We start from the raw sequence: 13,031 nt of genomic DNA, 5'->3' as shown, positions 1-13,031 counted from the left end.
CAGGGTGGGGCAGGGGGCACGGTGCTGCTGTGGGGCTGGGCGGGGGGCTCTGTGCACGGGGCAGGGTGGGGCAGGGAGCACCGTGCTGCTGGGGGGCTGGGCGGGGGGCTCTGTGCCACGGGGAAGGGGGCACTGTGCTGCTGGGGGGCTGGGCGGGGGGCTCTGTGCATGGGGCAGGGTGGGGCAGGGGGCACCGTGCTGCGGGGGGCTGGGCGGGGGGCTCTGTGCACGGGGCAGGGTGGGGCAGGGGGCACCGTGCTGCTGGGGGGCTGGGCGGGGGGCTCTGTGCACGGGGCAGGGTGGGGCAGGGGCACGGTGCTGCTGGGGGGCTGGGCGGGGGGCTCTGTGCACGGGGCAGGGTGGGGCAGGGGGCACGGTGCTGCTGGGGGGCTGGGGCGGGGGGCTCTGTGCCGTGGTGCAGGGGGCACTGTGCTGCTGGGGGGCTGGGCGGGGGGCTCTGTGCACGGGGCAGGGTGGGGCAGGGGGCACGGTGCTGCTGTGGGGCTGGGCGGGGGGCTCTGTGCACGGGGCAGGGTGGGGCAGGGGGCACCGTGCTGCTGGGGGCTGGGCGGGGGCTCTGTGCCACGGGGAAGGGGGCACCGTGCTGCTGGGGGGCTGGGCGGGGGGCTCTGTGCACGGGGCAGGGTGGGGCAGGGGGCACCGTGCTGCTGGGGGGCTGGGCGGGGGGCTCTGTGCACGGGGCAGGGTGGGGCAGGGGGCACCGTGCTGCTGGGGGGCTGGGTGGGGGGCTCTGTGCACGGGGCCGGGTGGGGCAGGGGGCACGGTGCTGCTGTGGGGCTGGGCGGGGGGCTCTGTGCACGGGGCAGGGTGGGGCAGGGGGCACCGTGCTGCTGGGGGGCTGGGTGGGGGGCTCTGTGCACGGGGCCGGGTGGGGCAGGGGGCACGGTGCTGCTGTGGGGCTGGGCGGGGGGCTCTGTGCACGGGGCAGGGTGGGGCAGGGAGCACCGTGCTGCTGGGGGGCTGGGCGGGGGGCTCTGTGCCACGGGGAAGGGGGCACTGTGCTGCTGGGGGGCTGGGCGGGGGGGCTCTGTGCATGGGGCAGGATGGGGCAGGGGGCACCGTGCTGCTGGGGGGCTGGGCGGGGGGCTCTGTGCACGGGGCAGGGTGGGGCAGGGGGCACCGTGCTGCTGGGGGCTGGGCGGGGGCTCTGTGCACGGGGCAGGGTGGGGCAGGGGGCACCGTGCTGCTGGGGGGCTGGGCGGGGGGCTCTGTGCACGGGGCAGGGTGGGGCAGGGGGCACGGTGCTGCTGTGGGTCTGGGCGGGGGGCTCTGTGCACGGGGCAGGGTGGGGCAGGGGGCACCGTGCTGCTGGGGGCTGGGCGGGGGGCTCTGTGCATGGGGCAGGGTGGGGCAGGGGGCACCGTGCTGCTGGGGGGCTGGGCGGGGGCTCTGTGCACGGGGCAGGGTGGGGCAGGGGGCACCGTGCTGCTGGGGGGCTGGGCGGGGGGCTCTGTGCACGGGGCAGGGTGGGGCATGGGGCACGGTGCTGCTGTGGGGCTGGGCGGGGGGCTCTGTGCACGGGGCAGGGTGGGGCAGGGGGCACCGTGCTGCTGGGGGGCTGGGCGGGGGGCTCTGTGCATGGGGCAGGGTGGGGCAGGGGGCACCGTGCTGCTGGGGGGCTGGGCGGGGGGCTCTGTGCACGGGGCAGGGTGGGGCAGGGGGCACCGTGCTGCTGGGGGGCTGGGCGGGGGGCTCTGTGCACGGGGCAGGGGGCACCGTGCTGCTGGGGGGCTGTGTGGGGGGCTCTGTGCACGGGGCAGGGTGGGGCAGGGGGCACTGTGCTGCTGGGGGGCTGGGCGGGGGGCTCTGTGCACGGGGCAGGGTGGGGCAGGGGCCACCGTGCTGCTGGGGGGCTGGGCGGGGGGCTCTGTGCCACGGGGAAGGGGGCACTGTGCTGCTGGGGGGCTGGGCGGGGGGCTCTGTGCATGGGGCAGGGTGGGGCAGGGGGCACCGTGCTGCTGGGGGGCTGGGCGGGGGGCTCTGTGCACGGGGCAGGGTGGGGCAGGGGGCACTGTGCTGCTGGGGGGCTGGGCGGGGGGCTCTGTGCACGAGGCAGGGTGGGGCAGGGGGCACCGTGCTGCTGGGGGGCTGGGCGGGGGGCTCCGTGCACGAGGCAGGGTGGGGCAGGGGGCACCGTGCTGCTGGGGGGCTGGGCGGGGGGCTCTGTGCACGAGGCAGGGTGGGGCAGGGGGCACCGTGCTGCTGGGGGGCTGGGCGGGGGGCTCCGTGCCACGGGGCAGGGTGGGGAGACCTGGCAGGGGGCACTGTGCTGCAGGGGGTGGGGCAGACCACAGGCTGGGCAGGGCAGGGCTGGGCAGGGAGGCCTGGGGAGGGGGAGCTCAGCAGGGGTCACTGTGTCTCAGGGTGGGACCTCTGGGCATGGGGAGAAGTGCTGTGTGTGGTGGGGGGCTGGGCGGGGGGCTCTGTGCACGGGGTAGGGTGGGGAGACCTGGCAGGGGGCACTGTGCTGCAGGGGGGCTGAGAGGGGGGCTCTGTGCCATGGGGCAGGGGGCAGGGCAGGGTGTGGGGGCGAGGCAGGGGGGAGCCCAGTAGGGGTCACTGTGTCTTGGGGCGGGGTGTCCGGGCAGGGGGGGAAGTGCTGTGTGTGGTGGGGGGCTGGGTGGGGGGCTCTGTGCCACGGGGCAGGGGGCAGGGGAGGGGACCCCTTGCGCAGGGGTTCAGTGGGGTGACGCCCCCCCCCCTCGCCAGGTGAACCCCCCGGGGGTGCTGGCCCTGCTGGACGAGGAGTGCTGGTTCCCCAAAGCCACCGACAAGAGCTTTGTGGAGAAGGTGATCCAGGAGCAGGGGGGGCACCCCAAGTTCCAGAAACCCCGGCAGCTGCGCGACAAGGCCGACTTCTGCATCCTCCACTACGCCGGCAAGGTGTGTGTGTGTGTGTGTGTGTCTGTCTGTCTGCTCGGGGACCTGGGCCTCTGTGTGTGTGTGTGTGTGTGTGTGTGTGTGTGTGTCCCTGCTCAGGGGTCCGGGCCTGTGTGTGTGTGTGTGTGTGTGTCTGTCTGTCTGTCTGCTCGGGGACCTGGGCCCGTGTGTGTCTGTCTGTCTGTCTGTCTGCTCGGGGACCTGGGCCCGTGTGTGTGTGTGTCTGTGTGTCTGTCTGTCTCCCTGCTCGGGGACCTGGGCCCGTGTGTGTCTGTCTGTCTGTCTGCTCGGGGACCTGGGCCCGTGTGTGTGTGTGTCTGTGTGTCTGTCTGTCTCCCTGCTCGGGGACCTGGGCCCGTGTGTGTGTATGTGTGTGTGTGTCCCTGCTCCGGGGCCTGGGCCTGTGTGTGTGTCCCTGCTCGGGGGTCCGGGCCTGTGTGTGTGTGTGTGTGTGTCCCTGCTCGGGGTCCCAGGCCTCTGTGCGTGTGTGTGTGTCCCTGCTGGAGGGGAGAGGGGGTGTGTGTGTGTGTGTGTGTGTGTGTGTGTGTGTGTGTGTGTGTGTGTGTGTGTGTGTGTGTGTGTGTGTTGCCCTCTAGTGGACACTGAGGGAGAGGGGTGTGTGTGTGTTACCCTCTAGTGGACAGTCCCATTAGTACAGTGGCAGACCTAGTTTTCCCATAATAGCCCAATTCACTCAGATGGCCCCGGCTAGCTCAGTGTTATGCTGCCCACTCCCCTCCCAGAGCCGGGGAGAGAACCCAGGCGTCCTGGCTCCCAGCTCCCCTTCCCCCGCTCTAAGCACCAGACCCTCCTCCCTGCCCAAGGCCGGGGAGAGAACCCAGGCGTCCTGGCTCCCAGCTCCCCTTCCCCTGCTCTAAGCACCAGACCCTCCTCCCTGCCCAAGGCCGGGGAGAGAACCCAGGCGTCCTGGCTCCCAGCTCCCCTTCCCCCGCTCTAAGCACCAGACCCTCCTACCTGCCCAAGGCCGGGGAGAGAACCCAGGCGTCCTGGCTCCCATTCGCTGTGTCGTCCTGCTCACTTTACTCCCCCAGTCCTGTGACCCCCCCGCCTCCCCGCTGTGGTTTTAAATCCTCCAGGTTGTCAAGTGGCAGGGAGTCCCACAGGCCCCAGCTTGTGTCAGGCTGTGGGGGCTGGGGTGCCCCCCAGCCCTCTGACCCATGCGCCCCCCCCAGGTGGATTACAAGGCGGATGAGTGGCTGATGAAGAACATGGACCCGCTGAACGACAACGTGGCCACCCTGCTGCACCAGAGCACAGAGCGCTTCACCGCCGAGCTCTGGAAGGACGGTAGGGTGGGGGGGCAGTGCCGGGCCGGGGGGAGGCAGTGCCGGGCCGGGGGGGGCGGGCTGGGGGCGGGGTTGGAGGGGGAACACCCTCACTCTCCCCACAGAGCCAGTGTCTGCTCCCTTCATCTACTGCCTCAGATGCCGCAGCTCCCTGCACCCCCCAGGTCCCTCACAGGCACCCCTGGCGCAGCACCTCTGTGCACCCCCCAGGTCCCCACAGACCGCCCCAGCTACTGCCCCCCATTGCCTCCACAGACCCCCCCCCGGCACAGCACCTCTGTGCACCTCCCAGTCCCCCACAGACAGCCCCAGCCACTGCCCCCACTGCCCCTCACAGATCCACTCCCGGCCCCCCCCAGCCATTGGCCCTTGTGCCCCCCCGACAGCCCCAGCCACTGTCCCTCACAGACTCCCCCCCCAGCACAGCATCTCTGTGCACCCCCCGGACCCCCCAGCCATTAGCCCTTGTGCCCCCCCGACAGCCCCAGCCACTGCCCCTCACAGACCCCCACCCCCTCACAGCACCTCTGTGCACCCCCGGCTCCATACAGACCCCCCCCCGGCACAGCACTTCTGTGCACCTCCTGGTCCCCCCCACAGACAGCCCCAGCCACTGGCCCTTTGTGCCCCCCCCAACAGCTACCATCCACTGGCCCCCACCTGTCCCCCCACACTCACTCCCCGGGAATCAGGTGACTCAAAGCAAAGCTCACTATAAATAACTAGGGGGGCAGGGGGGTCGCTAGCACCCCCAGCCACTGACCCCCCCTCCTGTGACCTCTGTGACCCCCCCCAGTAACATCCACTAATTCATGACCTCTCCTCCACCCCCCCGGCATTCTGGCCTCAGGGCCCGGGGGGCTGCTGGGATGTTCCCCCCACTTACCTCCCCCCCATGATGATTTCTCTCCCTCCATTAACCCTTTTGGTGCTGTAACTAACTGCCTCTCGCTGTTCTGCCGTGTTCTCTGCCCTGCGGGGCTGGCCCCGTCTGTCCTTGATCTCTGTCCGTCCGTCTGTCCTTGATCTCTCTCTCTCTGTCTGTCTGTCTGTCTGTCTGACCCCCCCCCCCCGCCCCCGCGTCGGCCTCTCCAGAGATCGGGAACATCCAGAAGGTTTATTTCTTTGACAGCTACGCCGGGGTGTCCCCAGGCCAAGGTGAAAGTACGTCCACGTTCTCCCCCATCACCCTCCCTCACATCACCCCCCCTGCTCACATCAGCCCCCCAGCCTGAGCTGCCCTCCCCCCACTAAGATCCCCGCCTCGCTGCAATGGCTAAGCCCCAGGGAGGGGGATCAGGGCCCGTCTAGCCAGACCCCCTTTCCCACCAGGCAGCAGCCCCCCAGTTGGCCCTTTGCCAGGTCGGGGGGGGCAGGAGAAGGACCGTTCCTTTGTCACCCCTTGGCTCATCTGTCTGCATCCTCCATCCATTCAGGGCCCTCTGCCCGCTACAGCAGGGGGAGCTGTCGGGCGCTGGCTGGCGGGGGGGGGACTCCTCGCTACCCCAGCCCCACCTGTCCCTGGGGGGGGCACTGTGGGGTCTGGCTGTTGGGGGGGTCTCCCCACTATCCCAGCTCCACCTCTCCTAGCGGGGGGCACTGTGGGGTCTGGCTGTTGTGGGGTCTCCCCACTATCCCAGCCCCACCTCTCCCAGCAGGGGGTGCTGTGGGGCACTGGTTGAGTGGGGTGTTCCCGGCTGACCCCGCCCCCTCGCCCGCAGTGGACCGGATCGTGGGCCTGGACCAGGTGAGCGGCATGGGGGACGTGGCTTTCGGGGCCTCCTACAAGACCAAGAAGGGAATGTTCCGCACCGTGGGCCAGCTCTACAAGGAGTCGCTGGCCAAGCTCATGGCCACCCTGCGCAACACCAACCCCAACTTCGTGCGCTGCATCATCCCCAACCACGAGAAGCGGGTGAGCTGTCGGGCCCTGGTGCCAGCCGGGCGTGTGAGGGGGCACAAGGGGAAGGGTCAGTTGCCCCCCCAGGCACGTGGCACTTGTGGGGAAGCGGGAATGGCAGTGGGAGCTGCATCAGGCAAGCGGGGGCAGGGGATCTGCTGTGCAAGAGGAAGGGGGAGTGTGCAAAGCTTGTGAGCGGCATCGTTCGTGCAGGGGACTGGGAATGGCTGTGCAACAGTGAGTGGGAATGCGCACAATTGTGCAAGGGACATTGTGCATGTGGGGAAATGTGACCAGCTGTGTGACAGTGAGTGTGCAAAACTGTGCAAGAGCAGTCAGTGTGTGGGGACGTGTGAACTGAGTGAGAGTGTGGTCTGTGTGTGTGCAAAGCTGGGTGAACACCATTGTCCCGGCAGGTGAGACTGAATGGCCGTGTGAGCACAACATCGTGCAAGTGTCATAGTGTGTGTGGGGAAATGTGAACCACTCTGCAAGAGCGAATGTGAGTGTGCATGTGTGGCATCATTCATAGAGGGCAGTGTGACCTGCCATGGAAGAGCAAGTGTGTGTGTGCAAAACAGTGTGTCATTGTTCACGCAGGGGCATGTGAATGGCCGTGTGGGTGTGAGTGTGAAAAACGTTGTGAGTACAAATTTCATGCACGGAGTGTGACTGGCTGTGTGAGAGTGAGTACAAAATCATGCAGTCACCATTGTGCCTGTGAGGAAATGTGAACTATGGTGAGAGGGCTAATGTGTGTGTTGTTGCATTGTTCATGTGCGGCAGTGCAAACTAGTGTGCAAGACTGAGTGTGAGTGTGCAAAACCATTCAAGCACTGTCAGCATGTGGAGAATTGTGAACCATCATGTGAGAGCAAGTGTGCAAAACTGGGTGAGCTCTAGTGTCCCTGCGGGGGAGGTTGAATGGCTGTGCAAGAGCAAGAGTGCATGCACAATTGTGCAAGTGCCATTGTGTGTGCAGGGAAATGTGAACCTCTGTGACATCGTCCTTGATGGGCAGTGTGACTTGCCATACAAGAGCAAGTGTGAGTGTGCAAAGCTTTGTGAACACCATCAGCGTATGCAGAAGTGTGAACAGCCAGGTGAGAATGAGTGTGCAAAACAGTGCAAGCACCATTGCTCATACATGGAATTGTGAACAGCCGTGCAAAAGCAATTGAGTGTGCACAAATGGTGCAAGTGCTTTCAATATGGGGAGAAGTGTGAACTGCTGTGAGATGTAAAGTGTGAGTGTAAAACTGTGCAAGCACCGTCAGCCTCCGAGGAAGTGTGTGGTGCGGTGAGAGCGAGTGAGTGTGCACACATATGAAGGTGTTTGTGCCCTTGCTAGGTGTGCGCCACCCCCCATTTATCCTCACATGCACATGCACATACACACACACGAGTGAAGGAACATGTGTCCCCGTGAGAGCTGGTGTCAGCCGTTGTGCCCAAGGGAGGGCGTGCGAGGATGAGCTGGCGAAGGGGCTTCTGCAGGGCTGGCACCAGTGTGCTGTGGGTGTGTGTGGAAGTGTGAAGAGACAAGGACCAGCGAGCGTGAGCATTGCTGAGGGCTCATGGTGCCAGCCTGGGGTAGGCATGCAAACGAGCATGCCTCGGGCAGGCGGGTAGCTGCTGTGGCTGGTGTGCATGGCTGCAGCCTGCGTTGGCGCGGTGCCCCTGGGCGGCGGAGGGGCAGTGCGTAGGTGCGAGGGGCTGGGAGCTGTGGTGTGCCAGCCCAGGTGCACTGCATGAGTGCCCCCCCTTTGCTGGGCTCTGACGTTCCCTCCTGCAGGCCGGGAAGCTGGAGCCCCACCTGGTGCTGGACCAGCTGCGCTGCAACGGGGTGCTGGAGGGCATCCGCATCTGCCGCCAGGGCTTCCCCAACCGCATCATCTTCCAGGAGTTCCGCCAGAGGTACCCCCCGGTCCCATCTACCCTGGTATCCCGCCTCCCCCGGGCCCATCTACCCTGGTATCCTGCCTCCCCCATCCACCCTGGGCCCATCTACCCTGGTATCCCGCCTCCCCCGGGCCCATCTACCCTGGTATCCCGCCTCCCCCATCCACCCTGGGCCCATCTACCCTGGTATCCTGCCTCCCCCGGGCCTATCTACCCTGGTATCCCGCCTCCCCCATCCACCCTGGGCCCATCTACCCTGGAATCCCACCTCCCCTGGGCCCATCTACCCTGGTATCCCGCCTCCCCCATCCACCCTGGGCCCATCTACCCTGGTATCCTGCCTCCCCCATCCACCCTGGGCCCATCTACCCTGGTATCCCACCTCCCCCGGGCCCATCTACCCTGGTATCCCGCCTCCCCCATCCACCCTGGGCCCATCTACCCTGGTATCCCACCTCCCCCTGGCCCATCTACCCTGGTATCCTGCCTCCACCATCCACCCTGGGCCCATCTACCCTTGTATCCCGCCTCCCCCATCCACCCTGGGCCCATCTACCCTTGTATCCCGCCTCCCCCATCCACCCTGGGCCCATCTACCCTGGTATCCCGCCTCTCCCGGTCCCATCTACCCTGGTATCCCGCCTCCCCCATCCACCCTGGGCCCATTTACCCTGGTATCCCGCCTCCCCTGGGCCCATCTACCCTGGTATCCCACCTCCCCCATCCACCCTGGGCCCATCTACCCTGGTATCCCACCTCCCCCATCCACCCTGGGCCCATCTACCCTGGTATCCCGCCTCCCCCATCCACCCTGGGCCCATCTACCCTGGTATCCTGCCTCCCCCATCCACCCTGGGCCCATCTACCCTGGTATCCCACCTCCCCCGGGCCCATCTACCCTGGTATCCCGCCTCCCCCATCCACCCTGGGCCCATCTACCCTGGTATCCCGCCTCCCCTGGGCCCATCTACCCTGGTATCCCGCCTCCCCCATCCACCCTGGGCCCATCTACCCTGGTATCCCGCCTCCCCCGGGCCTATCTACCCTGGTATCCCGCCTCCCCCGGGCCCATCTACCCTGGTATCCCACCTCCCCCGGGCCCATCTACCCTGGTATCCCGCCTCCCCCATCCACCCTGGGCCCATCTACCCTGGTATCCCGCCTCCCCCGGGCCTATCTACCCTGGTATCCCGCCTCCCCTGGGCCCATCTACCCTGGTATCCCGCCTCCCCCATCCACCCTGGGCCCATCTACCCTGGTATCCCACCTCCCCCGGGCCCATCTACCCTGGTATCCTGCCAGTGACTGCTCTGGACGGGCGGGGGGGAGGTGCTGGGTGACCTCTGACCTGTGTTCTCCCCTCCCCCCTGCAGGTACGAGATCCTGACCTCCAACGCCATCCCCAAGGGCTTCATGGACGGGAAACAGGCCTGCGAGCGCATGGTACGGGGGGGGCGGGGGGGGCCTGTCTGGGGGAGGGGCTCTGGGAGCCAGACCCCGCCCACCCCGGGAGAAACCCACACCCAGGCTGGGGTCAGCAGTGGGACTGGGACCCCCAACCTCCAGTCTCCTGCCCCCAGCACCTGCTCTGGGGGGTCCCTTGCCCCACCCCCCTCATTGCTACTGTCCCCCGCTCCCGAGCCGTCCCCCTCCCCCCTCCCCAGCCATCTCCCCACCCCTCCCCATCCTCCCATCCCCCAGCCATCCCCCTATCCCCTCCCTCTTCCCCATCCCTCCCTCCAACCCCCATCCACCTCCCCCTCCTCCTCTTCCTCCCCCCAGCCATCTTCCCACCCCTCCCCATCCTCCCATTTCCCAGCCATCCCCCTATCCCCCTCCCCCCACCCATCCCTCCTCCCATCCTCCCACTCCCCCATCCACCTCCCCATTCCCCCTCCCCAGCCATCCCCCATCCCCTCCTCCCCAGCCATCCCCCCCACCCATCCATCCGCCTACCCCCCTCCCCCTCCCCTCACCTTCCAGCCACCCTCAATCCACCAACCAGGCATCCCCCTACCCATCCCCCTCATCGCCATCCCCACAGCCACCTCCCCATCCCCCAGCCATCCCCTCTCCCCTCCGCTCCCCACACCTTCCAGCCATCCCCTCACCCATCCCTCCTCCCACTCCCCCAGCCATCCTCCCACCCCTCCCCATCCTCCCATCCCCCAGCCATTCCCCTATCCCCCTCCCCCCACCCATCCCTCCTCCCATCCTCCCATTCCCCCATCCACCTCCCCATTCCCCCTCCCCAGCCATCCCCCTATCCCCCTCCCCCACCATCCCTCCTCCCCAGCCATCTTCCCACCCCTCCCCATCCTCCCATTTCCCAGCCATCCCCCTATCCCCCTCCCCCCACCCATCCCTCCTCCCCATCCCCTGTCCACCTCCCCCTCCTCCCATCCTCTCCCTCCTCCCATCCACCTCCCCATTCCCCCTCCCCAGCCATCCCCCCACCCATCCATCCGCCCACCCCTCCCCCCTCCCCCTAGTCCCCTCCCCTCACCTTCCAGCCACCCTCAATCCACCAACCAGGCATCCCCCTACCCATCCCCCTCATCGCCATCCCCACAGCCACCTCCCCATCCCCCAGCCATCCCCTCTCCCCTCCGCTCCCCACACCTTCCAGCCATCCCCCCCACCCATCCCTCCTCCCACTCCCCCAGCCATCCTCCCACCCCTCCCCATCCTCCCATCCCCCAGCCATCCCCCCTCCCCCCACCCGTCCCTCTTCCTAGTCCCCCATCCCCCTCCCCAGCCAGCCCCCCACGCCCCTCCCCCCACCTTCCAGCCACCCCCAATCCACCAACCGAGCATCCTCTACCCATCCCCCTCATCGCCATCCCCCCATCCCTCCTCCCACTCCCCCATCCACCTCCCCATCCCCTCTCCCTGGCCATCCTCCCACCCCTCCCCATCCCCCAGCCATCCCCTACCCATCCCCCCATCCAGCCATCCCCCCTCGGACCCCCTGAACACCCCAGCCCCATCACACCCACCCCCTCAGCCACCTCCCCATCCCTTCCTCCCTATCCCCCTCCACCCCATCTACCCTTCCATAGCTCCATCCCCTTCGTCCCCCCCAAACCTCCATCCCACCCTGAGGACTTTGCCCTTCTGGGCGGATGCTGCATGGGGAGGACCCTGGCTCCCCTCTCCTGCTCACCCCCGCTCTCTCTCCCTGCCCTAGATCAAGGCCCTGGAGCTTGACGCCAACTTGTACCGAATTGGCCAGAGCAAGATTTTCTTCCGGGCGGGGGTGCTGGCCCACCTGGAGGAGGAACGGGACCTCAAGATCACCGACATCATCGTCTCCTTCCAGGCCGCCGCGCGCGGGTACCTGGCCCGCAAGTGAGTGCTGGGGGGAGCGCGGGGCCAGGGCAATACCCACCACTGGGACCGAATGGGGGTCGGGGGGCTGGTGGGTGGGGCCCCACTTCCCAGGGCTGTGAAGCAAAAGGTCCTGGCTCCCAGCTCCCCTGCTCTGACCACTAGCCTCCACTCCCCTTCTGGAGCCGGGGATAGAACCCAGGCATCCTGGCTCCCAGCCCCTCACCCCACTAGCCCCACTCCCCTCCCAGAGTGAGGCGAGAACCCAGGCGTCCGGGCTGACAGGCTGCCCCGCCCCCTGCAGGGCGTTCGTGAAGAAGCAGCAGCAGCTGAGCGCCCTCCGAGTGATGCAGCGGAACTGCGCCGCCTACCTCAAACTGCGCCACTGGCAGTGGTGGCGTCTCTTCACCAAGGTGGGGGCTGGGCGGGGCTGAGAGCTTGGGGAGCGGGAGAGGCCCGGAGTTTGTATTGGCTGGGGGGGCGCAGGCCCCGGGGAGATGGGGTGGGGATGTGGAGGTGGGGCACAGGCCCCAGGGAGGTGGGGGTGGGGATGTCGGGGTTGGGGGGGTGCAGGCCCTGGGGATGTTGGGGTGGAGTGCAGGCCTCAGGGAGGCAGGGATGTCGGGATGGGGCGTAGGCCCCAGGGAGAGGGGGATGGGGATGTCAGGGTGGGGGGTGCAGGCCCCAGGGAGGCGGGGCTGGGGATGTAGGGGTGGAGGGTGTGCAGGCCTTGGGAATGTCGGGGTGGGAGTGAGGTGCAGGCCCCAGGGAGGCGGGGCTGGGGATGTCGGTGTGAGGGGTCCAGAGCCAGGCTGGGGGCAGCGGTGGGGGTGGGGAGCCGGGATCCAAGGCCGGGGGGTCAGGGTGTGTGCGTGGGGGGGTCTGGACTCACCCCCCATTGACCCCTCCCCGCAGGTGAAGCCGCTGCTGCAGGTGACGCGGCAGGACGAGGTGATGCAGGCCAAGGCTGTGGAGCTGCAGAAAGTGCAGGATCAACATGTGAAAACCCAGAGCGAGCTCAAGGAGCTGGAGAGCAAGTACCAGCAGGTGAGGTGTGGGGGCGTGAGGGACCGGGAAGGGGCCTGACTCCTGCCCCTCACTCCCCTCTGAGAGCCAGGAAGAGAACCCAGGAGTCCTGGCTTCCAGCTCCCCACTCCCCTCTGGGACCTGAGGTTAGAACCCAGGAGTCCTGGGTCCCAGCCCCTCCAGTCCACTAGCCCCCCACCCCCCAGGAGCTGGGGATAGAACCCAGGAGTCCTGGCTCCAAGCCTCCCCAGCTCGCTCTAAGCACTACCCCCCACTTCCCTCTAGGAGTTGAGAATGGAACCCAGGAGTCCTGCCTCCCAGCCCACTAACCCCTACTCCCCTCCCAGAGCTGGGGAGAGAACCCAGGAGTCCTGGCTCCTGGCCCCCGTGCTCTAAGCACTAGCCCCCCCTCCTCTCTGGGAGCCAGGCCGAGAACCCAGGAGTCCTGGCTCCCAGCCCCCGTGCTCTAAGCAGTAGCTTCCCCTCCCCTCTGGGAGCCGGGCCGAGAACCCAGGAGTCCTGGCTCCCAGCCCCCGTGCTCTAAGCAGTAGCTCCCCCTCCCCTCTGGGAGCCGGGGTGAGAACCCAGGAGTCCTGGCTCCCAGCCCCCGTGCTCTAAGCAGTAGCTCCCCCTCCCCTCTGGGAGCTAGGCTGAGAACCCAGGAG

At 67.7% G+C, this 13,031-nt stretch overlaps 1 protein-coding gene across 12 annotated transcripts in view; it reads left to right on the top strand.

Annotated features, from left to right (window-relative positions):
• The window catches only part of LOC115641537 (myosin-10-like), a 58,936-nt gene that overhangs the window by 23,207 nt on the left and 22,698 nt on the right, over positions 1-13,031 (top strand). For 7 of the 12 annotated variants that reach the window (XM_030544754.1, XM_030544748.1, XM_030544746.1 and 4 more), the window contains 9 exons: positions 2,731-2,904; positions 4,095-4,209; positions 5,304-5,372; positions 5,930-6,123; positions 7,904-8,025; positions 9,384-9,453; positions 11,201-11,361; positions 11,645-11,753; positions 12,256-12,387. In XM_030544754.1, the coding sequence (XP_030400614.1) occupies positions 2,731-2,904; positions 4,095-4,209; positions 5,304-5,372; positions 5,930-6,123; positions 7,904-8,025; positions 9,384-9,453; positions 11,201-11,361; positions 11,645-11,753; positions 12,256-12,387 (1,146 nt within the window). The remainder of the gene's footprint in view (positions 1-2,730; positions 2,905-4,094; positions 4,210-5,303; positions 5,373-5,929; positions 6,124-7,903; positions 8,026-9,383; positions 9,454-11,200; positions 11,362-11,644; positions 11,754-12,255; positions 12,388-13,031) is intronic. The other 5 variants (XM_030544749.1, XM_030544753.1, XM_030544751.1 and 2 more) reach the window with 1 other exon arrangement.

The sequence above is a fragment of the Gopherus evgoodei genome, unplaced genomic scaffold (assembly GCF_007399415.2).
Source record: "Gopherus evgoodei ecotype Sinaloan lineage unplaced genomic scaffold, rGopEvg1_v1.p scaffold_35_arrow_ctg1, whole genome shotgun sequence".
Lineage (NCBI taxonomy): Eukaryota > Metazoa > Chordata > Testudines > Testudinidae > Gopherus > Gopherus evgoodei.
This window is presented reverse-complemented; position numbering and strand designations above follow the sequence as displayed.